Below are 27,663 nucleotides of genomic sequence, written 5' to 3'. Positions count from 1 at the left end.
ATAGGGGAGGGTGGGGCAGAGCGGCCCCCCTAAGCCAATTATTATTTTTTGTGGCTTTCAACCATAAGATCACTTTACTTTTGTCAGTTAAATTTGAAGGCCCCCCTTCAAAAAGTGATAAAAAAAATTTTTTTTTTCGTTTTTTTTTTTTTTTTTAATTGTTTTCATCATTAAGAATGTATTTCTTTCTCTTGACAACTATTTTTGGTTTTATATTACTCGAAAAAAATTTTTTAAAGCGTAAAAAATCGTTCACTCTCGATTACCTTAATTACTAATTGTTATCTAATAAAAAAAAAAATCAATTCTATAATTTTACTTTATTTCAAAAATTTATCAACTAAAAAAAAAAATTTAATTTTTATAAATTTTTAGTGACCAAATTTGCCTCTTACATAGAGAAACGGCCGAAAAATATGAAAAAATAATTTTTTCGGAAGTTTCGGCTGGTCCATTTTGCCCCAGGTGTTATGCGTAGGGCTAGAAATGTGGAATTATAATAATTTTTTTTTTTAATTTGACGATAAAAATATGAAAAAATCACTTTTTCAAAATTTTGGGCTTGTCCATTTTGCCCCAAATGTCATGCGTAGGGATAAAAATGCGCAAACATATCGGATTTATAGTAATTAGTCGAAAAAAAAAAAATTTTTTTTTGGTCAAAATTTCAGGGGGGCCGCTCTGCCCCATGGGGGCCGCTCTGCCCCACCCTCCCCTATATACTATTTCTTCTTTAATTATATAGTATAAACTTGAACACAACGGGGATACCTAAAAAAATTAAAAAAAAAAACAAGTAAATTTGTCTTTGTCAATAAATTTTTTATTGACAGTGAGATTATTTTTCGCTGGTAAATCATTAAAGAAAAACAGAGCAAAATAGACCGTATAAATTATTATTTTCAAATTATTCACTGTAGTCACATTCGTCTTTGGATTTAGCCATGAAACCACTTTTACATATACACTTGTTGTCATAGCAAATAGAGTTCTCGACTGCACAAGCATTTGGTTTCCGTGTTTCACAAAATTCTCCTAGAAGTGGAAGACACTTGCCTTGTTTTGCGGTAGAGTATTGTCTTACGCAAGTAAATTTTTTTTCTACGGAGTATGAATTTGGGTATAGTCTATTACAATCGTAATCATCACTGCAAGGAATTTCCACTGGTACTAAAACAATTTTTAGTTAGTGTTTTGATATATAATTTGTAATATAGTGATTTGGGATCACATGCTACATTCATTTAGATTATTAGCCATAAGTCCAAAAGTATTTTCAATCCTGCCATTATCCTAAGATATGAATATTCATTTACTTACTTGGTACACATTTATCACTAAAAGTAGAAATGTATTTGTATTGGCATTGACACGAATTATCAATGCATGCAGAATTTTCGGGCCAACAATCTTCATAATTTTTACAATAGTTGCCTAAAAGTGTTGCACATCTGCTATCTTTTTCTCTATAACCTGGTCGACAAGCACAATGACCATAGCATTTCGTATTTGCAGTACCCTCACAATCCTCATCAAGTTCACAAGGTGTTCCTAATAGCGCTAAAATCAGTATAAATAATTTATTTCTACTCTTGAAATATTAAACTATTATTGGGCTATTCAGAAAATTTGGATCACTAGTTTACGAAGATGAACTCACTTGATAAGCATTCAGAATTGAATCGTGTTACATATGAAGGCTTACAGCTGCATCGACTGTCAATGCAAACAGAATTGTTAACTGCGCAGTCGGAATCTACCCAGCAAAATCCACCCAAAAGCGGTACACATTTATTATTTTTTTCAATGTAATTTCTTGAACATACGCATTTTTTTTCTATGCTGTCACAGCTTACGTACTCCGATTCCGAACACTCTGAAGTGTGCTCGCAAGATTCTCCTAATTTTGCTAAAATTTATTATTCAATAGTATTTAGTACAAATGTTCGAGGCTCAAAAAATTTAAACCGAGAAAAAAATTGATTGAAAAAAAAAAAATTTGTTCATTTTTTTTTTAAATTGTAAATTCAAAAACTCTATTTCGAAGACATATTATTATACACACAAAAAAAAAATTCTCGACTGAAGGTAAATATTCTTGATTCAAGAAAATTTTTTTGGAGACCTAAATTTGATCAGATAAAGTATAAATCTTCTCCAACCAAGACGAATTCTCTTGGCTCAAGAAAATCTTGACTTGGTTCCCGAAAACGTTTGTCTTCAAAAATATTTTCTTGACTCAAGATATCTGTTTTTTCTGTGTATCAACTAATTTATACTGTCAGAAAAATTTACATTTTATTAAAAATTCGAAATTTTTTTATCTTAGTTTAATAAAAAAAAATAAAAATAATAAACAAATACTAGGTTTTAAACACGCCGATAAATATTGATGCTCAGCCCATCTGATAAGTGTGCATTTATTATCCTGGTCACAACATGGATTTTTGAGATAAATGTTACACTATCATAAAAATTAATAAAAAAAATATATTTTTTTCTAATAATTATTGGTAAAATGTAAGTAAATATTTACTTACCCGAGCGCGATGACTAGCGCATTGATAAATTGGATCACTACCGTACACATCACTGATATCATAAGGCCCAATCATATATGATTGCGTCAAACCAAAAATCATGAATATAATTGTATACGACATTTTAGCTTGTTGTAAAGTAAACAAATTTTGATTCAAAAACTGAAATAAAATTTATTAAGAAAGCAATAAAAGATTTATCTTTTGACAATATGTAAAGATATATAAGGAATGATACCCGAAGTTTATTATAGTACTAAATGTCGTTAAATTTTTAAACAATTTTTGTTTTTTAGTGGCTATACCATTATGATTTCAAGGTGAAGATTTCTAATCACAACAAGTGAAATATCAAAATAACAATAACTTGTTTTTAAGTTACAAATCGATTTTTAATGTCTCAATCAACATTAAGGAAATGATGACACGTTGCAGTGATAAATAAAATAAAAGGTAATTAATTTAAGTACCTCCTTCCGTGATAATAAAAATTTTGAAACTTTTATAGCAACTAACATTAAATGCACATAAAAGTATTTTTAAAAACAATTCACTTTATCTAACTACGCAGTATTATTAATTACCATCAAATATATTTAATTATTTATAAATGATTTTAGACTTTAAATTAGATAAATTAAAAAGTAAAAATACTTAGTAATTAATTGATTTAAATTACATTAGCATATAATCCTAAATACACAGACTGCGGGCTGTGGAATTGAAAGCGGATAAATGGGTGAGAGCTATAATCACTTTGAGGGATTCTGTCTTGCAGTTTTGGGTGACTGGGATCATAAATATAGCTAGACATTCTTGTAAATCGAGACTATGTTGGTATGTAATAATAATATTGGACCGAGAGATAGGACGTGATGAGAAGAAGACAATGACAGAGATCGAAAGTAAGGGTCTGGCAGAGTATTGCCATCCAACTATTTACTCGGCTGGTAAACAGAAGACCTTCAGGAGCCGGTGATGCAGAGCAAGAGGAACCGAGTAGTGCTTTAGCTGTAGAACTACTACCAAAAACTACTTACACACAGTTTTGCCGGAAATAGAGACAGTCAGATATCTTGATGCCGTACTGAATAATGCATCGTTCAGAGAAAATTGAATAGCGACTAGTTGTAAGTGGGAGGGCACCGGCATCCCGACGTCTTTTGCATTCAACACAAAGAGTACTACGGTTTTTAAATTTTTATTTAACATTTTTCTGTAAACTCTTCGAGACCGGCTGCTTCACTCACTCTGTATTTTCATAGTTAAGTTTATATACCCCACTGGTGAAACGTCGCCAAGTCAATTGATTTTCTTTTGCCTTTGACAGCACCAGCTAAAATTTTCCATACAACACACACTCGCGCACACACATACACACACAGGAATCTTTATTGATGTTATGTATACATCAGTTGAGTTGAGTGCAAAGTTTATTCATCTTCAATAATATTTTCAGACTCATAACGTTCCCGCTCTTGTAAACTTACTAATTTTGAAATTACGGAAAAATTTACTTGTTCGAAGCTTAAAAGAAAATGATAGAGAAAAAGAGAGAGAGTAGTTGTTTTATCAATTCAAAGGTTCGGGAAGTTTTGAAATTTAAGTGGCAGCTTGTGCCCGTCAAGTTTATTTAACGAAACGGATCGACTAAATAAAGCATAAATTGCAAATAAAACATTAACTCATACTCTCGGCTTAAAAAAAACTCTTACTTTCGGTCATTTATATTTCATAAAGTTTCGGCAAACTTTTGATCATATTTACATTCAATTACGTGCGCCCAGCACACCAGACTGCTGTCGTCTTCCTCGTCTCTTTGGTATTGATATAGATATACATGCACCAGTGCCCTGAAAAATTCAAACACTCATTGATTTGAGTCCTCGTGACTCCGCTGGAAGAGTAAAGACTCTACGGAAATTACAGAGAAAGAAAGTCATAAAAGTTTTATTTTTTTCTGTTATCGACCTCTTGCATTAACGCGAATTTTAATGGCCTCTCTTTTGTATGAATTTGAATTTAAATAAAAATTCCTGATGGGAAAAAAAGTTTAATTTCAAGTTGAGTCTTCCCAAGGACCGCAAACTCAATCTGAATCTCCAGATTTAGATCTAATGAAATGTAGGATCTGGTAGTAAACGTACAAGACTCAAGAGAAGGCTGGTAAGAACGTCTCGCAAATTAAACGTAACTCGTCACCCTTGTATATGAAACAGGATCGGCGACGTAACGCCGAAATACGAAATCGATTTTCTTGGCCACTAATTTCCCATTACCGAGTGCTGCGCGTATAGCTTTTACCTAAAATTCCCTTTTACCCCCTACGAAGCAGCAGCAGCAACAACTGCGCCCTCACTTTTTGTCTAACCAAATTAGTACGTACACTGCTCGCAATACATGCCCGTCTGAAAAGACCCTACATAAAATCCACCTCGAGAGAGATAGACTAGGAGTAGAATATACATAGGACGGTAACGGTGCGTCGAAAATTACACGCTAACACAATTCCATACCTAAATCTGAGGACTGATTACACGAGATTGCTCTATTTAAGAGCAATTTTCTCAATTTAATTTTATACTGAAACACAGCGGGCTATGGATCATCGTCCCATAGCAATTTCCCATAGAAAAAATTAACTAAAAGTAATTACAAATTTTACTCAACAATTCATAGATTATTTTTTAATCAGAACATTACAAATAAAAGTGTTCTAGCACATTTAGGTACTGACTATTTATCGTTAAAATGTGAAACCGTTAAGTTTAAATAAAGTAAAAACTCTCACTTGAATCCGTCAAATGCTGCTTAGTATTCACCTTAACAGCCAAGAGTCTGCCACAAAGCACACATTGGGCTGTCGACCGAAAGACAAATATAACTCTCAAAAAAGTTAAATAAAGAGAAATAAAAGTTTTAATCGCTGTCTGAATTTAAATTTTAACAGTTAACCAAAAGTCGGTAATTTATTCGAATAAAATTATTTATGGCGTGTTTACTTATCAAAAATAACCCCAACAAATAATTAGCAACAAAGCCCCGGTCGATATGCAAATGTGAGCGTTACATGGATTTTTAATTCACGCCCATAATTTAAGTTATTGAATTATTACACGAGCCCCTTGCCATCCGGCGAACAATAGAGTATAGAGCTCAGGGGCGATCGAATAGACGGACCGTCACTTGAAAAGGTTACATGGAGTTACTTTCTGTTGTACGCGGAGCAGAGGCATGATGTACGACAGAATTGCGCGACAAGGGACCAAAATCAGGACGGCATTGTGTTTTTGTTTGAACCTTGACGCCAGTTTCGGGTGCAGCTGTTGTCAACCCACGTCTTCTGTAATGGATACGGGTTGTAACGGTGAGCAGGACAACCAAACGAGGACAACTTGCCCAGCAAATACACGTACTATCTACCTCACGCTATTTGCAAACGTTTTTGTGCGATTTGTTTTTCATTGTCTGGCTGCGCCGACGTCTTTCTCGGCCTGTTTGCAGGGATTAGATCAACGAAACATTTAATGGAATCTGGAAATATCTGGCTCTTTACCAGAGTATACAAACGGAGATTTAGATATAGAGGCAGTATAGATATTGGTGAAGATAAAGAAGTACCGTATTTTATTTTTTTATTTTATTTTTTTTTTCAGTGCGCGACAGCTCGATTTTCGATTAGGGTCTGAGAAGTTGAGAAGAAGGGAGAGATTACGTGATTTACTTTCGAATTAAAGTATACTGCTTCGCTAAGCCCAGCCGCTACTGCTCTCTATACTTTATAGTCTCATTCACCTTATTCTTTTCTTCCCTTATTTTTTTACTAACTCTTCGCTCCGTTGATTTTCTTCTCTTTGCTCTACTGCTATAGATTTTTTTTTTTCACTCATTGAAGAAATTACGTTTATAAATTACCGACCCTTAGTCGTTAAAAATACCCCATGCTGATATGATGATTGGAGAAAATACAATCTAATTAAGGGTTAATTCTATTGAATTTATTTTAAAATAATAAATTTTTTCGATTAATAATTATATTTATTAATTACAGTTGGAGAGACCGAAATTTCGGTGGGATACTCAAAATTACGGAGTTTAATTTTTACAAAGAGCAACTAATTGCCGAACATTTAAAGTCAGTGGGCTCTCAGCATAGACGAATGAAGCTGAGGTGCAAAGATATCGAGAGACAAAAGTTTTCGTGTCACTCGAGTCAGAGGTCCGCGAGGAGTTAAAACTTTGAATCAAGCGCCATTCAAAGTCCGTCGCGACGGCTGAGTATAATTTGAATATGTAAGAGGTCGGAGGATCAATAAAATTTCCCTTTCACTGAATGAGTTAAAATGGACTTTAAGACTGAGGCTGAGACTGTATTATTCATCAGACTCATGAAGACTACACTTTAACATCCGGCATTTAAAGAACTTGCTCTTGAATATTTAAGTTATTTTCATTCAACAGTTTTTTTATTAAAAACAAAAACAAAAAAAATTGAATAAAAATAAAAATAAATTTGAAAATAGAGTCGTCTTTTGTTGAATTTTATGTTTTCCGAGTTAATAATTAATTCAACAAAAAGATGATTAAATCAACCTCGGCTGGATTTATCTCCACGTCTATTTCAAAGAAATATATTTTCGGACGATGACTTTCCTTTGGAGATCTTACGTCTTATCCCTCAGGGAAATATTCAATTATTCCCTTCAGATGTCAATTTGTAAGGAGGAAACTCCGGAGGAGCCACTTTCCGCAATGGAAATTTAATTATTTTCTCCCAAAGGAGTATCCGTGGGAATAAGTCATTTATCGAATTATTCAAATCCGAGTGTGTATTCGTGTTCTTATTAATTCGATACCGCGGCAAATATTTTGCAAGTTAGTCCGTGTTGGTAAAGATCTGAGGACGATAATAATAAATCAAAATCATAATTATTATATGATGGCAACTGTGAATGTGTCTGGAGTGTCTAGGTAACCGCGAAATACCACATTAACGAATGACGTATCAGAGAACCTCCATGAGACATATATGACTAGCCGAGTTATCACCCACACAGCATACGCACCCTTTAATTCTGCGTAGCATACCCTCATATCGTAGGGATCCATCCATGTACATATCCAGCTATTCTTGTATGCCTCGTTGTCGTTCTATTTAAAGCTTTATGCCAAATGAGATTACCCACCGCGACTCGTAAATTCATCCCGTCAAATCCTCGACAATTGCGCGGATGTCTGATTCACATTAATGAGAACTGGGTACATAGTGGGACATAGTAGGTAGCTACGATCCCTAGCAGATCAATTAGGTAAATTTCAAAATTCATTCATACGTATGCTGAGTGTGCATTTCAGTTGCAGATATTTACAGCAACAGTAGCAGGGACCAATACGCATAAACCCACCTCACTGTAAATGTGTACATCAACTTTTGGACTTTTATGAATTTATGTTTAATCTGTCCCGTGCGTGTCTGTTACGTCCAAGTAAACATTACACCCGAATGAATAGGTAAATGTGCGTCTAAAACTATCCTGGCATCAGAGAATGCTCTACGCAGAATCCCTTGTCATGACAATCTGTCTGACTGTCGTTTCCAGATGCCGTTCATTATTTGCACTTTCGAGAGTTCTGATGCTTTATAGATTCTAGAATAAGGGGAGGATTCATTCGATTATATTAAATGTATGCATGGGATTTTCAGACGGGAAAATATAAAAGTTATGTTTAAATTTTCACGATTGTCATTTACAGGAGGTTTGAATTTTTAGTTTATTTCTGGTATTAAACTTTGGTTAAATTCAAACTGATCATGACTGTGATAAATCTTTAATTTTTGTAAAATGACTCAAGTTTTGAGTTTTTAAATTATATTTTTGGGGAAACGATTTCGGTGGATGGAAATTGAATAGCTCGTGTTGGAAGATGGTAAGAGTTGGTTGATCAATGGATGTTTTTATTCAGAAATGGATGTAAAAAATTTAGTAGGTTACTGAAGAAACTTTTAAACATTAATGTCATTTATGTTTTTATTTATATAAATGACAAAATAACATATTTATCGAGTAAAAATTTCCGAGTTGTCGTTAAGCGGATACGTCGAGACGGTAAATACGCGAAATGAAATACCAAGGAACCGTATTGTTTCGACCTAAAAGCGAGTAGTAGTGAAACTACGAGGTGGCTGTTTGCCAGTAAACTTTATTTGGAACGATTCATGTGAGCAAGTTGTAATTCCCATTTGAAATGGCTGTATCTTTGCTCCTTTTCGTGCACTATGGGAATATATGCATCAGCCGAAGAACTCGTTGATATGAGTAGGGAACTCGCAAGGCTGCTGGAGATAGAATTGGAAGAAAGAATGAGAAGAAAGGGATGGGAGATTTGTCCTCCAAGTGTAAAAGAAAAAAAGAAGGAGTAAAAATGTGGGATACGACTTCCGCCTTGCAAACCATTTCGTCTGATTCATACTATTATTGTGCAAAGTAATACTTTCATCGTCCAACGGAATAAAGGCAAGAGAAAAGACAAAATGATAAGTGCCCATAAAGCCTGGGGGAATTCATACACCTGGGAATTTAACGGGTAACGTAAGGTGCAAAATTGGTAGAACCCGTCGGTTTTTTATCTCAAACTCCTTATGTCGGAATAAAACTCGGTAGCGGCACTTTGGTGAAAAATATCGTCTGTTCTGCCGACTATGAAATGCTTAACGGATGAGCAAATGCCGGCTCTTGGCAATTCAGAGTAACCTAATTTTGAGGATACCAGCCAAAGACTCGCGACCGTATGTTATTCGTCCACGGAATGAAAAAGATGAGCAAAGAAAATAGTAAGGGATGAAAAAAACAAAGAGAGGAATATCTGTTCGCATGTTCTCCATTCAAAGTGTAACTATATATATTTAGCCACCTTGAAGGAGCTTTTCTCTGGTTGGTGTTCCCTCGGGCTCTGCCGGTAAGCCGCCATACATCAGCCAAAGCTTACGGTGTATAACTAAGTGTAGCATTTCCCGCGTCTTATTCCACCTGCTCGGAGCTAAGAAGAAACTTTGCTAAATTAAACTCATCGGTGACACTGGTCTCTCCAGAGGTAACTTTATATAAATGTATAGCAGCCCACATTAATCTGAAATTTGTTTATTTTTCTTACTTGTTATTAGTAATTGAATTAAAAAATAAATGACGACGAAGGACGTCAGGTTTACGGGCAGGCATAAGATTTTTGGGTAATTAATAGTCTGTAGACTTGGGCGGTCACCAAATTGGTTGGGACACGTCGCCGAGAGTAGTTCCGGGGAAATTTAATGGGCGTACACCTCTTGGACAAAACGTGTCTTTGCAAAGTACCCAATTTCCACGCCCTTCGTTTCAGCCGTTTCATTTTACCTCGCACGGTGAATGATATTAAGTTACAGCTAGAAATTACTCCTTTCAAAGAATCAAACGGTAATAATAATAATGAATGAGTCAAAAAAACTAAAATAAAATACATACTCGCGAGGATACGATCAAAGCAGCGCGTGCCAGCTGCAGAGTAGCTTCCCTCTATTTTACACTTATGGGTGTGGCTGATGGGTGCTCTCAAGTTAAACCCTTCCCGATGACTTTCCTGTGATGGATCACCTGATGGCCCATTGTTTGTAGTTCGTACGGTCAACCAAACTCGATTTCCTCCACGCGTGCCACTACTTTTTTTCAATCTTCTGTTCTACTGACTACATTTGATCGATCGCTTCCGCGGTTTGATTCAATTTATTTTTTATCATTCAATTCATTTTTAATGACGACTGCCACATGCCTCGAAAACAAACTACTTTGTTATTATCATTATTATTTTATTATCAGACAATTAAATTCCCAGACGATGGTATTTAATTAGTTTGGTTAGACCCGATATTAAATAGATATCTGGTGAAAATGATCAGCATCACGTTCCAGGTTCATCTGCACGATTCGCTCGTTTACTACTCGCGGGTCTTAATTACTTGTACATTCAGAGTAGTATTTCTAAATTATAGATGCTCATATATAAATGCATATATGTATATGTTATATATAGAAACAAAATTCTATCTTCATATCAAAATTAATTTGAGTTCGTACTCCTCAGTATTGTTTGCAGTAACATTTTATATAAATAACTTGTTCATTAAACATATATGAGATAAAATAGTATGTACCAGAAATATGAGTTGAAATTTATTTTAAATAAATTTTATGTTTAAAAATAAGTTTTGTAACATGTTAATTAAAATAGACATAATTGTATTTATTAAAATGTGTGCAAGAATTGCAAGATATAATTTAATAAAATGTCACTTATACTTTAGTTGGAAGAATAAGTTGAGGAATAATAAATTATGATATCCCGACATACGGCTTATAAATGATTCAGTTTATTTCTAAAATAAAGCTCAGCTATATTTGCGTGATCGATCAGAATAAGTACAGTTGGTGTAATTTGTCGGTTAAATTCTATATTTATTCTTCTATATGGCAACTTTTTGGATCGATGTGCAAAGCTCATAGTCTGTGACACGACCTGTCATCCTCCATAGCAACAAAAAAATAAATATTGTACTGCATCGGAAAAATATTAAGTTCACTATTCTATTACTTATGAATGCGTTTAAACATCTGCAAACCGCAGTATTCAAAGTTTCTAAATAAATGCCTATAAATATCATATTCTCTCCCGTGTAAAAAAAATTCGTTCCAAAAAGATTCCAAAAAAGTTCCGCATGTGGAACTTCTAAACATGAGACAGATTAGAACTTCGAATGGAACTTTTTTGGAATATTAGTAATTTTGATAGTAAAAAAAAAGTTTTTATGAGCAAATTTAGAGTCAAAAAAGGACGTTTTTGGAGTTTTATATGGACTTTCCAAATAAGCTCCAGAATCACCACTTTTGACATTTTTATGGACTAAAAAAGGCGTTCCAAAAACTTTCCAAAATCACTACTTTTGCATCTTTTGAAGACTAAAAACTTAAAAGACATTCTAGAAATATGCCAAAATAGTTCAAAAATCACTACTTTTGAATTTTTTATAGAACAAAAAAAATGCCCATGATAACTTCCAAAAAAGTTCCAAGAACGTCCTTTTTGGATTCTAAACTTGCTCATAAAAACTTTTTTTTTTCTATCAAAATTACTAACGTTCCAAAAAAGTTCCATTCGAAGTTCTAATTTGTCTCACTTTTAGAAGTTCCACGTGCGGAACTTTTTTGGAATCTTTTTGGAACGAAGTTTTTTCACACGGGCTCATGAATTATCATAATTATTATTGTTGTTAATATGATTATCAAAGTAAGTATAATTGAATTACTAAAGATACAAAAGGATGATAAGACGATACGGAAATGCACACCCGAAATTATTATCAAATTAGGATATTACAGGTTCACCGTAAGGAAACTGACACACACCAGGGACTTATACTTAACTCCTAATTACTCAACTCTACAGAGATTAACGTTAGTTTAGATCAGAGCACTGAAGAAAAGAGAACAAGACAAGAAAGCAAGAGCGAGGACTCTGGTTTGGTTTAGTAAGTACAGCTGAAACTCAAGTTACACACCCTAATACGTATCCAGGTGCCTGGGCTCAGTAGCTTCGTGATGTACTCGGCATGCCGAGTTGCAAACTGTTTCTGATAGCCCAAAACGATAGTAAGATGGTATGTGCACCGTCTGGAAAAGTTAACTTTGTAACTTAAACTTGTTTGATACCATCAACTTATTTATTTCTCCCGCTCGATTGTTCATTCTATCTTTTGATGTTTTCTACAAATCACCTACAATCTTATATATTTTCTTACAATACGCCCTCCAGGAAAATAAAACTTGGCTCTTCAAAATTCACTTCCAACTTCATAAGCTCTTTACTGCTCATTAGTTTGTACTTCCCATTGAGTTCCAAACAATCGTAATCTCGAATATTATGCAGTTGGTTCATAGAATTTCTCTAATTAGCATCAACTAGACAAACTCTTCGCCAAAGTAGACGTGTAATACCTTATTAAGATAAACAATTCGTGATTCTGTCTAAGTATTTATACAATAATTTAAACAAAATACTCGATGTACCAATTATCCTATTATTGAATAAAGTACCTGAGCGAATATAATTAAGCTTCTCATCAAATGGAGATTTGAATGATGCTTGAAAAATGTTTTGTTAATGACGTGGATTTTATTTCTGTAAGATATCTTTTGTTTTCTGTACAAACAAAAAGAATTGAGGTACATAACATTCGCTAAATGTCTTTAAGTAAAATATATTGGTTTTAGACAAAGAAAAAAAAAAAACGGGTAAAAGAGAACCGGAGCGAAAATTTGTACATTTACGCTACCCGTGGTGACGTTTTCTGCTGAGCAGAGAAAGATAGAAAATGAGAACAGAGAGACTGTTTGTGACGGGCAGCCGAGTGTTACTGGCGTGTACTTAACTTATTGTCGTACACGCTCGGATTATGACCATTAGCCAAATATTTTACTGTTGTTACTGGTGTTGTTATGCTCGTTAGTTGCCACGAGTAATTCGTCGTGCGAGAGGACTCGTAATATTCTCTTTTGTTATCAACTCAACTCGTGCCCACATTATAATACGTGTACATATATTCATATATATATTTATGACGAGTGTATAATAGTGCAGTGATGAAAATTGAGTTTTTGACTCTCGGCTGCAATAACATCAGTTGTTTATGATGTTTACAAAAATATTACATCACATGAGTGGCTAAAAGTATTGTTTTTATGTTAATTAGTCCACTTGAATAATTATTTAGCACTAAAAACCCACCCAGACAAAACCTGTGTGTCACTGAATCACTGAACTAATATAATATTATACAACATTAACAGAGTGTAATATAGATATACTATGTATGAGGTTATGGTTTATATTTCAGAGTGGAATGTTTTGTCGCTGGAAAAGGAAAGGAAGGGGAGAGAAAATCGAGGACTGCTGGAATGGAAGAGAGAAATTCAAGTAACGCATTAATACAGTTGTATAATAAACGCTCATCCCTTGGCCTTTGGTCCTTTGTGGGGTCCACAATGTCACCATTGATCAACTGGTATGGGGCTTTGATACGACTCTATATATATTCTGCTGAGAGCAGAGGAGTCGATCCATTTTGGATGCGGGTACCTGCCATTAGATCTGATAAGGTAGATATAGTGCTCTATAATGTCCTGGCAATCCCCAAGCCTAATAGACCTCTCATGCTATACTGTACAGTTGATTATAGTGCACACGGGTCTTTGCATAGGTCACCTATATTACTCGATATCTTGGTAATTTTCCATCACAACGGAATCTTTGCTATTAGTTTGCTCATCAAGTAAACCCACTTATGTAACAAAAATATTAATTATTATTTTTATTTTTTAGTCTTCGGTTGTTTTCGGTTGAAGAGGAGTCGGTGGTTGGAACAACGTTTTTGTAAATGATCGATTGATGGATGATAAGCTGCGTGTGATGAATCGTGTCACGGTTGAATTGCACACAGAAAAACATTTATAATAAAGAAGATATCTGGTGCACTCTAAGACTCAGAGTGACAAAATTTTAGATACAAGAGATATAATGGTCGGGTGTGATGGATCGTTATGATGTCGATTGTTAGTGTAAGACATGTCGCTTGTTCTTTCGCATTCATAAATACGTGTATTGTAAAAAGATCGGTGTACAATGATGCATTAGTGAAAAAGAAAAAAAAAAAACAGAAAATAAGCTGAAGAAAAAGAGCAAGGTCGAAGATTTGGGGTAGGAAGCTGAGAAAAAAAGGAAAGCATCATCTGTCAAGTAAAGAATCCCTCACGCCCGGGCATTGAAGTAGAGTTGTCTTTACTTTGCTTTATGCTTGACTGCGGACTGTGTTCACTCGCGCATCGATTCCCGGGATCGATAATCCCAGCGGTACTAAATATATACATGAGGTAGAGTTGAAGAAAAAAATATAAAATAATGATCGGGGAGCAGGGTGAAAAAAATTTAAAGAATCTATGGCGTATTTAGAAATTGGTCACGAATCTATACACCACTGGGTGGAGAATAAATTAATAGCAGCGTGTACAAGAGCCCTCTGAATTATTTCACGTCGGTGATCTCGCTCATTCAAATTTCCATAGGAAGTGCCGGTAAGGGAAATTCAGAGAATCCAGTGAACGCCTTGAGTGTATGGATGAGGGGGTAAGCGACGAGAGTGGTTACTCGATCCAAGAATTTGGTACGTACTTGCGTCCCCTGGTTGCTGGGCGTCTGCAAACATTCCCTACGGCCTTACCACCTCGGTAACTAGTAGTCGGAGCTGTACTACCGACGAAGCTGGAGGAAGAGAACTGTCGGCCTTGTCTCGGTATTCACTCTCCCCAGACGAGTCAACTAGCGAGTGTGTGGCACGACTTGCTCGCTCTCTTGTACCTCGCTGTGGTTTCGATCTTCTCTTGGTTCCTGCCTCACTAGTGTGTGTATACGTACATACAGCATGATTGTGAGGGAGACGACAAAACCAAGCTCATAGTTGGAGGGAGTAATGCAGCGTTGCACGCACGTATGCCCTTCTGCTTGAAATCCCACACACGTACACACCAATCACAACGCCGCGCTCTGAGGATCGAAACCTCCAGGAGCAGAGAAGTATCCTAGACCACGAACCCGTGTCCAACGGACCGATACAATAGTGCTCGAGCCATGTTACGTCCGCGAAACAACGTTCGTATACACCGCTAACACATTTGTCGCTACTTCGTTCTCTTGTTCTTCTTCTTTCTCTCCTTTTAACTCATTTTATCTCATTCGCTTTTCTATTTTACGTGCACTTTGGACGACGAATTATCCCAGTGGAATGAGGGAAAACACCGAGCAAGAAAAAAGTCTACAAGACAAAAAAATATTACGTTGACATAACTTTATATTTGTTGGATGAAATTTTTTCTACGAATATTTTCAGGATGATTCTTCGACACGATGGAAGACTGAAGAGAGAACTAAAATGAAATGGCACCTTTGAAATTTCCGGTGGAAAGAGTCACATTGCCCGCGGGTGTAGATACTCAACAGCAAGCAAGAGAGTGAACGTAATTATTTTATTGCCAACAATTGGATTACAAACCCCTTCTGTCGGATTTTCTCCAAGAGGAATATGCCACGGGGGAGTAGGTTTATACGCTAGCGAGATATTCCTAGTGTCCCTCTCCTTCTCTTTCTTCTTCTTGTTTCCTCACTCTTCGATCCTGCTGGGAACCCTCCGGCGACAGATTACTTCTGCACATCCCAGTCCAGATAGACAGAGACCAAGTAGTAGAGTACAAGACGTGAGCGATGGTCAGGTTTGGCACCCTCTGAATTGTTCTTCTCTACGTTAGTCTACACCCTCTTTCGCTTTCTTCACTCGCCGTTATGTTACTGTTCTGTATCGATGCTAAAGCAACTGCTTGGGTGTCGCGTACCCATAAAAGAAAATGTAGACGTGGATTCATATCGAAATGGCCTCAAAAGAACTACCAACCCAGAAATTTATTCTCTCCAGATAGCAGATAGCAGTACAGCAAATACTTATCCAAGGAGTTTTACAGCAAACCTTGAAAGCATCAGCAAATATTTATTATCAAAAAAATTAAACGATGATCGTCCTCACCGATTACTTCCTTATTGTCTTTCTCCTCATCCTTGCTTACCATTATTTCATTCTCGTTCTTCTGTTCCGGTCGTCATAAAACTCAAGTTATTCCGTAGACGCCTAAGTATTTTATGTCCCAGTATAAAAGTGGATTATACCAAAAATTGTCAACGTGACAGTTCAGCAAGCTTCACAGCAAATGTCTGCAGTCATTTAACCCGTGATACGAGTATGGACAATAGGGTGCGAACATTTCTCATCTACAAACTTTCCTCTAATAGCCAAGCAAACCGCATTACATCCCAAGTAATACGATACTTTGGCTGAAAGTACTCAGTGTAGACTGAAAATCAACCAGATAGTATATTCCAGTGGGGATAAAGTTGATGAGTCAAGTTTGGACAAGTAAAACCGGGGTTGTTGTCAGGAAGAATTGACGTCAGGTCAGGTAAAACAGCCAAGTGATACTTGAACTGCATTATATGCATACTCACGTGACGTGGGTTATGATAACGGTGTACTCAGTCTATTACCTTTAGTTTTAAAGTAGACATTTATACATTCATACTCATCACGACATGTACATTAATAATACATGACGTTTTGAACACATTTGCAATGAAAAATAGCCAGTGGGATTGCACTCACTCACTTCTCGTGCAGCTTCAGCTAACAGAGTAATTGAGACGTTGGCTAAATTAATTACGCGAAATGAATAATTCTGCTCGCGGGTCAGTAAAGTACGTGGGGGCACTTAACGAAAACCAGACGAGGTAAATGAACCGCTTGTATACGGGATGTTTTTCCTAAAGGTTAAAAGTTGTTAAAAGATGCTCGTTGAAACTGTAGTAGGTGATGAAACTCGTTAAATTCCTTCGTCTCAACTACTTAACACTCTTTAAACTATCGCGATACCAAGTTAATCTTATTTTTAATACATCTTTTGATGAAACCTTTAAATAAATAGCCACTTTCGGGGTTTGATAATTTTCCGCGATACAAGGGGAACAGGCGCTAACGGTTTTGCTGTTCAATTCACCGTTCACCAGCTAAATGGCACATTAAACCAGCATCCCACGGTATTTTATCACACATTCGGCAGCAACCAAACGGCACTTAACTTGGTTATGACGAGCCACAGAAGCTTCCAGCCTTGATGGAAGCTCTTTTACTTTATATATTCTTTATAATAGTCAAGGGTAAGAGTATAAGTCGAAAGTGAGCGGATACGTCAGAAAAGGAGTTAGCGAAGTTTATAAATACTTGTGCACCCTTTCGTCGTTTCACCTCGCGGGGGAACTTATATCCAGGTTCGATGGCCACAAAAAAGCAGAAGAGAAAACATAGTGAGATATGGAGATAATTTAAATCTGAGATGGGATAGAACTGTTTCGTCATTGCACTGCCAGAAACAGAGTCATCAGTTGCTTTATTTAGCTTCTGTGTTGTTGGAAAATGAACCAAAGTCGACGTACTGCAGATGAGGTTGTATCTAGCAGAGATAACTAGTGTCTACACTAATTGTGAGTCCCTCGGGAAATTTCGTTTCAGTGTTCCTGTGTCTTAGAGTTCCTTGCTCTCCAATTTCAAGCCATTGCTAAAGAAACCCTTAATGTTAGACGTAACCACTGTTTCTCAATGTAATTTCTTGCTGTTGGATAGTTTTTAAACTATATTTAGAAAGTTAAACTGTTCAATGTCGTACAATAACAAGGAACTAAAGAGCTCAGCTCAAAAAAGTATTACAATATTTTGAAAGCTCTAAAACAAGTATTGAGACTCGTTTTCAAACGTTTTTGTCTGATTGTCATCAAGAAAAATCAAAAAGTTTTCGCAACCAAACGCTAGCACTCAAACTTTTTTGACTTGTTCTTTACTGTTCTTCTTCATCTTCTATTTCTTCTTCTTCTACTCCTTCTTCTTCAGCTCAACTTGTTCGTTCTTCTTGCCTGACTTCGATCTCTCGTCTCGCAAATGGGAAACTTTGTCCCAGGAATATTCCTCCCCTGGTATACTCGCGTTGTTCCCTTAACTCTCTGGCTGGGCGAGGTAATACCTATCCGACAGATCAATACTTTGCCAGTAAGCTATCGCTAATACTTTCCTCGCCGCGTGAGAAGGATCAGCCTTCACCAGCTGAAAGTCTTCTAGGACTTTAAAGACTGTCGTGCGGATAGACCGGAAGAATGAAAGAAAGAGGTAAAAAAAATTTGAAATACGAAGAGCAACTTGTTCGTCGAACAATTTTTACTTTTTTTCTTACTGCTTCATATCTTCTACCGGAGCTATTATTGCGGAAAAACTTTGCCCAATAATGTCTGCAGTGATAAAAATAGTAATTTGTTAAAAATAACTTGAGATGAGTATCGTCGAGTCATTTTCTTGGCAAAATTTTCGCACGTATGTCAAGATGCTGGGAGGCAAAAAAAAATTACACATCTCATGTCATTGATGTTTTTTGTTTCTCTGCGTAATTTAAAAAATTTCTTCTGCCTCTTATGACCAAGAGACATTTTGCTAAATAAATTGTAGAAACGAGTAGTTGTGACACAGCGTGTGGTCGACATGCAGAATTCTCCCCACTGTCTAGAGTCTAGACTGTAGTATAGTGCTGTCATATTTCAGAAAAAGAAAAAACACCTTACAAGAAATACGTGCGAGGAAATAAAGAATAATGAAAATAATAAAAAAAAAAGTCTATCACAATTTTCTTTAACTTGTTCTTATTACTTAAGTATCTGCGATATAATTTGCTTGTAAAATTTAGCCTCCACCTCCAGGCAAAGGACAAAGTAACATTCGTGCCGCTAAAAAATAGGGTGGAAAAATATTTTTAAAGAGGGTGTACGAACTTTGTGTTTACGTGGATAAGCACCGGGGACTGAAGAATTGAAAGCAGGAGAGCTGCTCACGACTACCAGGATTTGGTATTTATGGGAGCACTCAGCGTACTGTGGTGATATACGAACTAAAACACGACGTGCGGTCTGTCGTTATGCGTCGCCAATATCAGCCATTACATCCACCCCATTGCTAATTCAATTACACTGAATTATTATTCCCATAATTTTACTTATCATCGTTTTACGAAAAAAAATTACTTTCTACCCGTTTTTTTCTACTCAACCATTTTTTTTCTTTTTTTTTTTTTTTATTGATTACAATTTCTACTTATAGTTTATTTAAAAGAACATGAAACTCGCGATTAAGTATCTTTGAGATCTCATGTGATTGCAAAAGCGCATACAATGTTCTCTCAAGTGCAATAAGAAATAGTACTGGTTGAAGATAAGTATTTTACTGAGTACTATATCTATGTACACATATAAAAGTATACAAGTTAGATGCTCATGTTTGTGCTTTTCATCGTATTTTTTTCTATGAGCAACACGACTGACATGCAATACAACTGCATATGTAAAAATTTCATTTTCATATAGGGGAGGGTGGGGCAGAGCAGCCCCCCTGAAATTTTGATCAAAAAAAAAATTTTTTTTTTTTCGACTAATTACTATGAATCCGATATGTTTGCGCATTTTTACCCCTACGCATGACATTTGGGGCAAAATGGACAAGCCCAAAATTTTGAAAAAGTGATTTTTTCATATTTTTATCGTCAAATTAAAAAAAAATGATTATAATTCCACATTTCTAGCCCAACGCATAACACCTGGGGCAAAATGGACCAGCCGAAACTTCCGAAAAAATTATTTTTTCATATTTTTCGGCCGTTTCTTTATGTAAGAGGCAAATTTGGTCACTAAAAATTTATAAAAATTAATTTTTGTTTTTTAATCGATAAATTTTTGAAATAAAGTAAAATTATAGAATTGATTTTTTTTTTATTAAATAACAATTAGTAATTAAGGTAATCGAGAGTGAACGATTTTTTACGCTTTAAAAAATTTTTTTCGAATAATATAAAACCAAAAATAGTTGTCAAGAAAAAGAAATACATTCTTAATGATGAAAACAATTTAAAAAAAAAAAAAACGAAAAAAAAAATTTTTTATCACTTTTTGGAGGGGGGCCGCTCTGCCCCACAAACAAAAAAAATTTTTTTTCAGAATTTTGGCAAAATGTCCATAAATTTGTTCGAAATAGGACAAAAGTAAAGTGATCTTATGGTTGAAAGCCACAAAAAATAATAATTGGCTTAGGGGGGCCGCTCTGCCCCACCCTCCCCTATGTGAAAATATATATGAAACACAACTAAGATTTTTAGCTTTTACTGCTTTAAACTTGACACGATATGTATTAACACTAGATTCACTTCAACATTAATTCAAGATCACACGAATAAAATATGCACAATTTTTTTTTTTTTTTTTTTCACAAAGACTCGAGTGTTCACACAAAATTTTTTTCTAGTTTTTATAGCCCGGCTTTTTATACTCTACCTCATATGATTTACGCACTTTCACCTCAACATTTCATTATTCTCATACAAGAAATAGAGATGTCTGGATGTCAGGAGAATGAAATAATGATTTCCAACGCAGGTCGGATGATTTGACGTTTGCTTAAAAAAATTGACGTCTTCTAATTGGGTTGTAAGTTATAAGAAGAGTTTGAATTTAAGTGCGCGCTGGTTGATTTAATTTTTTCGAAGCTCAAGTTAAATTTCGAATAAAAATCTACAAAATTATTTATCGACACCTGTTCGCCCGAGGATACAAAACGTCATGAAAAAATTGAGTAACAAATGCACCGTGACTTATTCGTCGTGATGTAAATAATGTGGAATATATTACAAATCTCAGTAAGAATGTCTCTTTATTGTGCGTGGGATAAGAAAACGAGACAGCAATATGGAATGCCCTCGCTATTTACGTCGATCCTCATAAACTACATTATCATGTCGACAATAAACTGAACACATTTAATATAATCTTTTCATAAAATTTAAAAATAGCAGAATTTTATTCTTAATCACAGAAAAGTTAATTTAATCCAGTTATTCAAATGTATGTCTCTAATTCGCGCTAATTAATTTCAGATAAAAAAAAAAAAAATAGTTGTCTTAATCAGAAAAAATGAATCTGAAATAATTTAAGCTACTGGTATTTAAAAATATCATAATAATGTAGGTTACTGGTACTTTAATTAAAAAGTTCATCTGCAAGTATAGAATCAATGAAAACATATTTTTGCATATATATCAGTTCGCTAAATCTATCTATCGAGAATAGATGATAACACTGGGATTTAATTAAAAAATTATTAATTGGGTCAAAATGTCAGTGGCGACTTTCATTATAAATTTTTTGATTAAAATCAATCGGATACGTTATAGATAAAAATAAGGAAGAAATGAAAAGCATAAAATTATCGGAAAATGCGGACTCTATATGATGCAGAAATGTGCGTTGAAAATTTGAAATGCTTTTTTTTCCGAGACACAAAGGATAACCGATATTTCTGGAAGCAGCGCTCGCAGCATCTCAGTCCAGACAAATGTTCGAAGTGTTGTATGAAAATTGAATCGTACACGAAAACTCATTTGCCAGACAAAAAAAAATAAATGTCCAAGTGTCATCGAATCAAGATTTTTGTGGCGTATTTGAAATTAAACTGCCAGTGACGCTTCAACTAGAGCTGAAGAATATCATGTCGAGTCTACAAGTCAGCCTGGAACAATTAATTTTTTACAGCAAAAAACGCTAATGATTTCATAAAAGAACAATTCGCCGCCTCAAGCTCCTCTATCATTCCCGCGCCTACACGCCTAGACTCTGAAAAAAATTGGTGAATAAATTACTACGCGAAAAAATAGTAGCCGAAGTATATAAACTGCGCGAAAAAACTGAATCATTGTATTTTGGGCTCTTGGATAACGAATACGAGTTTATGAATGCAGCTCATCAAGAATCAAGAATCGAAAATACTAGCTCTTTGTCCTTTTCCCACTTGCTGGTTCATTCTTTTCATATATATTTATAAGTAAGGGTCTTTTGATGAGCTAATGTAGAGTCACGCGATTTGCCAGTGATAAACGTTTCGCCTCGGTTCCTCGTGACTTGAGCTGGCTCTCACTCAACACGCAACCAGAATCAGCTTCACTTTTTTCTCTATATCCCAATACATGATCACATTTCCCTATATATGTATTATACTTAAATGTTTATACATATCCATCGCTTTGACATCGTACCTCAGTGTCCTTGTTAAAAAAACCGGTGAATAAATTTATTGCAGGCGCCTGAGCTTATATTTTTTTTACTAATTACACACGTGATACTTTGTGGATATTTTATTTCAATAGCATATAACGTGCAGCCAACAACGCAATCAATCAACCAAAGAAACAAAAACAAAGAAATAAAATAAACATAAACTATATTATATATAGATATATTTAAATCGATAAATCAATAAATAATAAACTGGAAAAAACAATTACAAATGTATGAGCATCCGTATTTATATTGAGCGATACGAGCGGAAATTGAACCAACTTTATTTATATCTATATATACATATATGTAGGGAATATACGGATGATATAAAAAAATAATGAAAAAATATATGAGAGTGAAAAACCCTAAGGCGAATGAATGACCAATTTATAGAGATCGTTCACCCTTGACTGTATGATGATGATGGTGATGGTGATGGTGACGGTGATTTTAGAGTTTTGAATAGTGAAGCGTGGTTGTTAAGAAATAATTCTCATCTCGTGATATGTAAGGGAAAAGGGTGAGTCATAGCAATCAACCCTCTCATGTACTGTTGGTGCATGCAACGGTGATCTGAGAGCCTTGTGTATTGCACTGCAGGGCGTCCCGAGAGACGATAATGAATTAACTACACGTATCCCTTCATCGTTGGGGCAAGATATGCTTATCGGTCTATTACCATTCATCCTCTTAATTATCTAATTATTCGAAGACAATAATTTATGATTGATGATATTAATTATATTGCAATTGTTGTATGTCTAATGATGAGTGATGGGCGACGGCTTGTCTTCAAGGGTGAACAAGGGACTGAAAAATATTTTAAAATTATTTTTTCGTGTGTTGCTTGAGATCTTGAGTGTGAAGCGAATCGAAGCGAACATTTAATAAACAACACACACTCTTTTACGGGCCGACGATTTTCGTTAGATGAAAATTATCCAAGGGGATTCTTCAAATGATAATCTTTCATCCCTCGCGGGCAATCAACCGAACGAAAAATCCAAACAACCGCATCTGCAGTTCCTTGAACGTCACGAGGGCTTTTAAATTCGACGCAGCTGGTACTAAAAAAAATAACGAGGTTTTAAATATGTAATAAAATCAGCAAGTTTCAGCACTTTCACTCGATGAAACTTTCCTCACTCTCACTTATTATTATTAATATCAGCAAAGGGAGTCAAGATGATAAAAATAATACCGGGAAGAGTAGAAAAAAAGTTATTATTCTCACGCAAAGTCTAGACCCGTGAACGTGGGAGGTCGCGGTAATAACACATTGTTATTTCAAGTCCACGTCCTAAGGATATGAGGTTAAATGGGGCTTTTTCAGCGAACAAGTTCCCCGTATAGACTAGTTGGTGTCTCATCGAGCGCCTTGGGCCCGGGCAATAAAATTATCATTTATTCGACGACGGTTAAGGGAGAACAGCATAACACAGGGGGCGTATATAAGACCGAGTGGGAATGAGAGTAAGAAAAGTGAAAAGGAGAATTCGCGATGAGAGTGTTGGAGAAACGTAGCTGGGCAACTGCTTGAAGTTTGATGCAAATATACCCAGTTGATGCATTATTCAGGAAGAAACTATTAAACTAATATATATATAGATATATGAATGGATGATAGATGTGTGTGTCGTAGATTTTACACACTCTTATGCTCTATATATCGAGTACATGAGGCCAAGTGCAACTAGGCGTAGTAAACTACCGCAACGACTGTCGCATGTTTGTGTGCTCTGCAGTGTTTTAATGTATTCGTTCCGGGCGGTTTGCTCGACGAAAGTTTCGTGTCAAAATGGCTCCTTCGTCGGGCGTAATTCGAACCAACCCGTGACTGTCTTGCATAATGAATATCCAGAGACCGTCCACGGCTGACTTTATGCATTATCCATCTAGACGTCGTCAAGACAGTTTGACAATTTAAAACTTTTTTTTTATTTTCACTCTCATTCATCCTGCCTTTACTTCTGTATTCGTATGTATTTTAACATTGCCTCTATTTGTATCGCCCACTCGGGATTAACTCACTAACACTCTAACTCGTCACTTGCAGCAGCACGGACTCCATTTATGCGAACAAGAGTTATGGCCCCAAAGTTACACGTCACCAAAGTTTCCGATTGTATAGTGATAAGTCGGCAAATTCTCACAGTTTTATTACATACGCAATCTTCGTGTATGGAATCGTGGATCGTATATCTACCAGCGAGTGAAATAAGGGTAGGCAACAGTGTTCCCGGTGGCTAATGAACAGTTAGAAATTGGTTGCTTTAACAAACTACCCCCGAGAGCTACCCAGTAACTATCAGCAAGGATTCACGGCCTTTGAATATGCAAATCGCGGTCTGTCTAAGACGCGCCAGTTAGTCTATTTTGTGGCCGGGACGTTAGGGGCCAAAGACTGGAGTGAGTGAATAGTTTCTGTCCTGAGTACGGTCAACTGTTGTCGCTTAGAGCTCGTATTTATATGGCATCGCCATTAGTGAGCTGATGCACTAGCTATACATTTTTTCTCAAGGGAGTAAACAAAAACTCATATAACTTGTCCAATAGTAACGACAATAACAATAGTAGCAACAATAATAGTAATAGTGATAGTGAGAGAATGACTATCGATAGTACTTGTAGAATAATTTCCATTGTATTATTTTGCCCGAGGCGCCTCACTAAGTCTCGACAGGTTTTTATTTTTTAACGATTTTAAAACTCCTCACGTTCGAGTGAGTTCTTGTGCAGGGTTATTGTCTGTGTGTCATTAATCCCAAACGATCTGTCGGTACATATAGAATTTTAGCGTACTCGGGAGCCCTAACGCTAACGAACATCGAGAACGCCATCGAGGATGCCCCGCATGAGGGGAATGATAACGACAGTGAGATTAAAATTCACGTTTAAAGGGTTGCCCTCGTTGATAGCAACCAAGTTTTCGGGTTGACGCCAAGTTCTGCGCTGCTTTACTTCACTGTATATCTACACATATATAAATCTACAGAGAAGGCTGCTCTTAATGGCGCTATAACGAATGGAAGACGCACCTCGATATGTTCGCTATGCCACACACTACGTCACTGTACATGTATAATATATATATATATATATATATATATATATATATATATATATATAATAGTAATGCACACACAATATAGGGGAACTGGAAAATGGATCGTGCTTGGCTTCCGATTCGTTAGGCTGAGAGATTCTCACTCACGGAAGTCCTACTAAATCTTATTCTATCGCTCTGACGAAAAGGGTTTGGTTCAGTGGCGATAAACCCAGTAAACTTTACCCGTAAATCATCATCGCGGAAGTTATATATTAATAAGAGAAAAAATAAAGTTTTATTGTAATAAAGATTCACTAGACAGATTAAAAATTTACGAGTCCATTGCTTACAAGCTGATACGCCGATCACGAACATAAAATTAAAATTTTTTTTTTCAGTTACTAATAACTCAATTAATATTACAGTACATTTAATTACTGTTATGACGTATATATAGAAAGATAAATAATATTTTATGTAAAAAAAATATAATCGACGAAACATATACCGATGGTATTTAAAAAAACATGTGTTTTGAATGATAACGCATGTTTAGTGTTAACGACGTCCGTTATATAGAATAAAAATTAATATAAACGTCTGAATGATATAAATATACGATATGAGGAAGGATTAGTTTGTTTGTATATTGCATTTTAAATGTTTTAGGTGTGTAGACAATTCGGTTTCTTTGCTCGTCGTGTACTCATTCTGCTGGGCGATAATATTTCTTTCGGCGCCCTCGTCAGCTTCACTATGATTACACAGCAGTACCATACAGTAAAAATTAAAATAACCAGGGAGTGACATTTCTACGAAGGCGGTGTATTAACTTGCTTCGCAGTAGTTTTTGTAGTGGTAGGAGTAGTACAGAAAATATTTTTTTAAAACTTGTATTGAGTTCGAAATGTATATACTGAACCTTGTGCGTTTAATCTTTTAATAGACTTCCGAATGTTTTTTTCTCGAATACCACCGACGAGTAGGCTCGTGCTTGATCAACATTTGTTCACACATGTTTGCATATCCTACATCTTTGTTTTGTTTTTTTAATATTTTATTTTAAACATAAAACACATAACTTTTATATTGATTTACGATGAGGCTTTTATTGAGAAGGGTATTCCCCGAGCCAATGGCTGAGGAACAAAAAAATATTTTGTTAAAAATATTATTCTTCAAGTGGCGTTTATTAATCCGGGAAAGAAAGATCGTGTCATCGAGAGGAGATAAAGCGTAATCCCATACAGGAGCTGCCAGAGTTGAACAACGGGCCCCTACTTGGCCCAGCACTGGGGAACCTAGCTTTGGCACACCTATATTGGCCCAGGCTTGGGTCAGGACTGGGTAACCTAGCCTTGGCCGTCCAATGGCAACCCAGACTTGGGCCAAGACTGGGTAACCTAGCCTTGGCCGTTACAATGATTACCCGGGCTTGGGCCAAGACTGGGTAACCTAGCCTTGGCCGTTACAATGATTACCCAGACTTGAGCCAAGACTGGGTAACCTAGCCTTGGCCATCCAATGGCAAGCCAGGCTTGGGCCAAGACTGGGTAACCTAGTCTTGGCCGTCCAATGGCAACCCAGACTTACGCCAAGACTGGGTAACCTAGCCTTGGCCATCCAATGGCAAGCCAGGCTTGGGCCAGGACTGGGTAACCTAGCCTTGGCCGTTACAATGATTACCCGGGCTTGGGCCAAGGTAGGATTACCCAAGTTTGGATATACCCATGGTTTATACAAGTAGATCATATAAATGTACCAGTTCAACGTTAGTAGGTTCGTCCAGTAGCTACCGTTCTGACCCAGTAATCAGAAGGACGGCAGTTCGCGCCCAGAGTCCAGCAGAATTTTCACCGAGTTTTTTTCACATCATTTACCTCCCTTAAATAATTAAAACGTTAATGATCATGAATTCTACGAGGTTAATAATAATAAATTTTTTTTAATTAAATTTATTCGTTTCCTGGAAGCCTGGGCCAGGTCTGGCAACCAAGCATGGGCCAGGTCTGGCAACCAAGCATGGGCCAGGTCTGGTAACCAAGCATGGGCCAGGTCTGGCAACCAGGCTTGGCCCGAGATTATCATTCCAGGCTTCTACCAAAGCTGGGCCAAGACTGGCTTACAAGCCTGGCCCAAGGTTCTACAAAGTTGGGCCAAGTCTGGGCCAAGCTTGGGCCCGTGGTACTTTCCTCTCTGGGATATAGAAGATAGTGAAGGAAGTGGTAGAAGTAAAGCGTGACTGAAGGGAAGGGCGGACAA

The 27,663-nt window shown here is 36.2% G+C and overlaps 1 protein-coding gene and 1 long non-coding RNA gene across 2 annotated transcripts in view; both read right to left on the bottom strand.

Moving 5' to 3' along the window:
* Positions 1 to 907: 907 nt before the first annotated feature.
* Positions 908 to 1,830, bottom strand: LOC130664136 (transmembrane cell adhesion receptor mua-3-like). The gene is made up of 3 exons (XM_057463918.1): positions 1,827 to 1,830; positions 1,321 to 1,560; positions 908 to 1,170 (listed from the first exon to the last, which is right to left on the bottom strand). Exons 1-3 carry the CDS (start codon positions 1,828 to 1,830, stop codon positions 908 to 910), a joined length of 507 nt encoding a protein of 168 aa, XP_057319901.1.
* Positions 1,831 to 2,384: 554 nt separating this feature from the next.
* Positions 2,385 to 27,663, bottom strand: part of LOC130678536 (uncharacterized) — a 120,638-nt gene continuing 95,359 nt past the window's right edge. The window contains exons 5-6 of the long non-coding RNA XR_008991835.1: positions 2,541 to 2,702; positions 2,385 to 2,464 (exon numbers count right to left, since the gene is read on the bottom strand). This is a non-coding gene — a long non-coding RNA (uncharacterized LOC130678536). The remainder of the gene's footprint in view (positions 2,465 to 2,540; positions 2,703 to 27,663) is intronic.

The sequence above is a fragment of the Microplitis mediator genome, chromosome 2 (genome assembly GCF_029852145.1).
Source record: "Microplitis mediator isolate UGA2020A chromosome 2, iyMicMedi2.1, whole genome shotgun sequence".
NCBI classification, from domain to species: Eukaryota; Metazoa; Arthropoda; class Insecta; order Hymenoptera; family Braconidae; genus Microplitis; species Microplitis mediator.
This window is presented reverse-complemented; position numbering and strand designations above follow the sequence as displayed.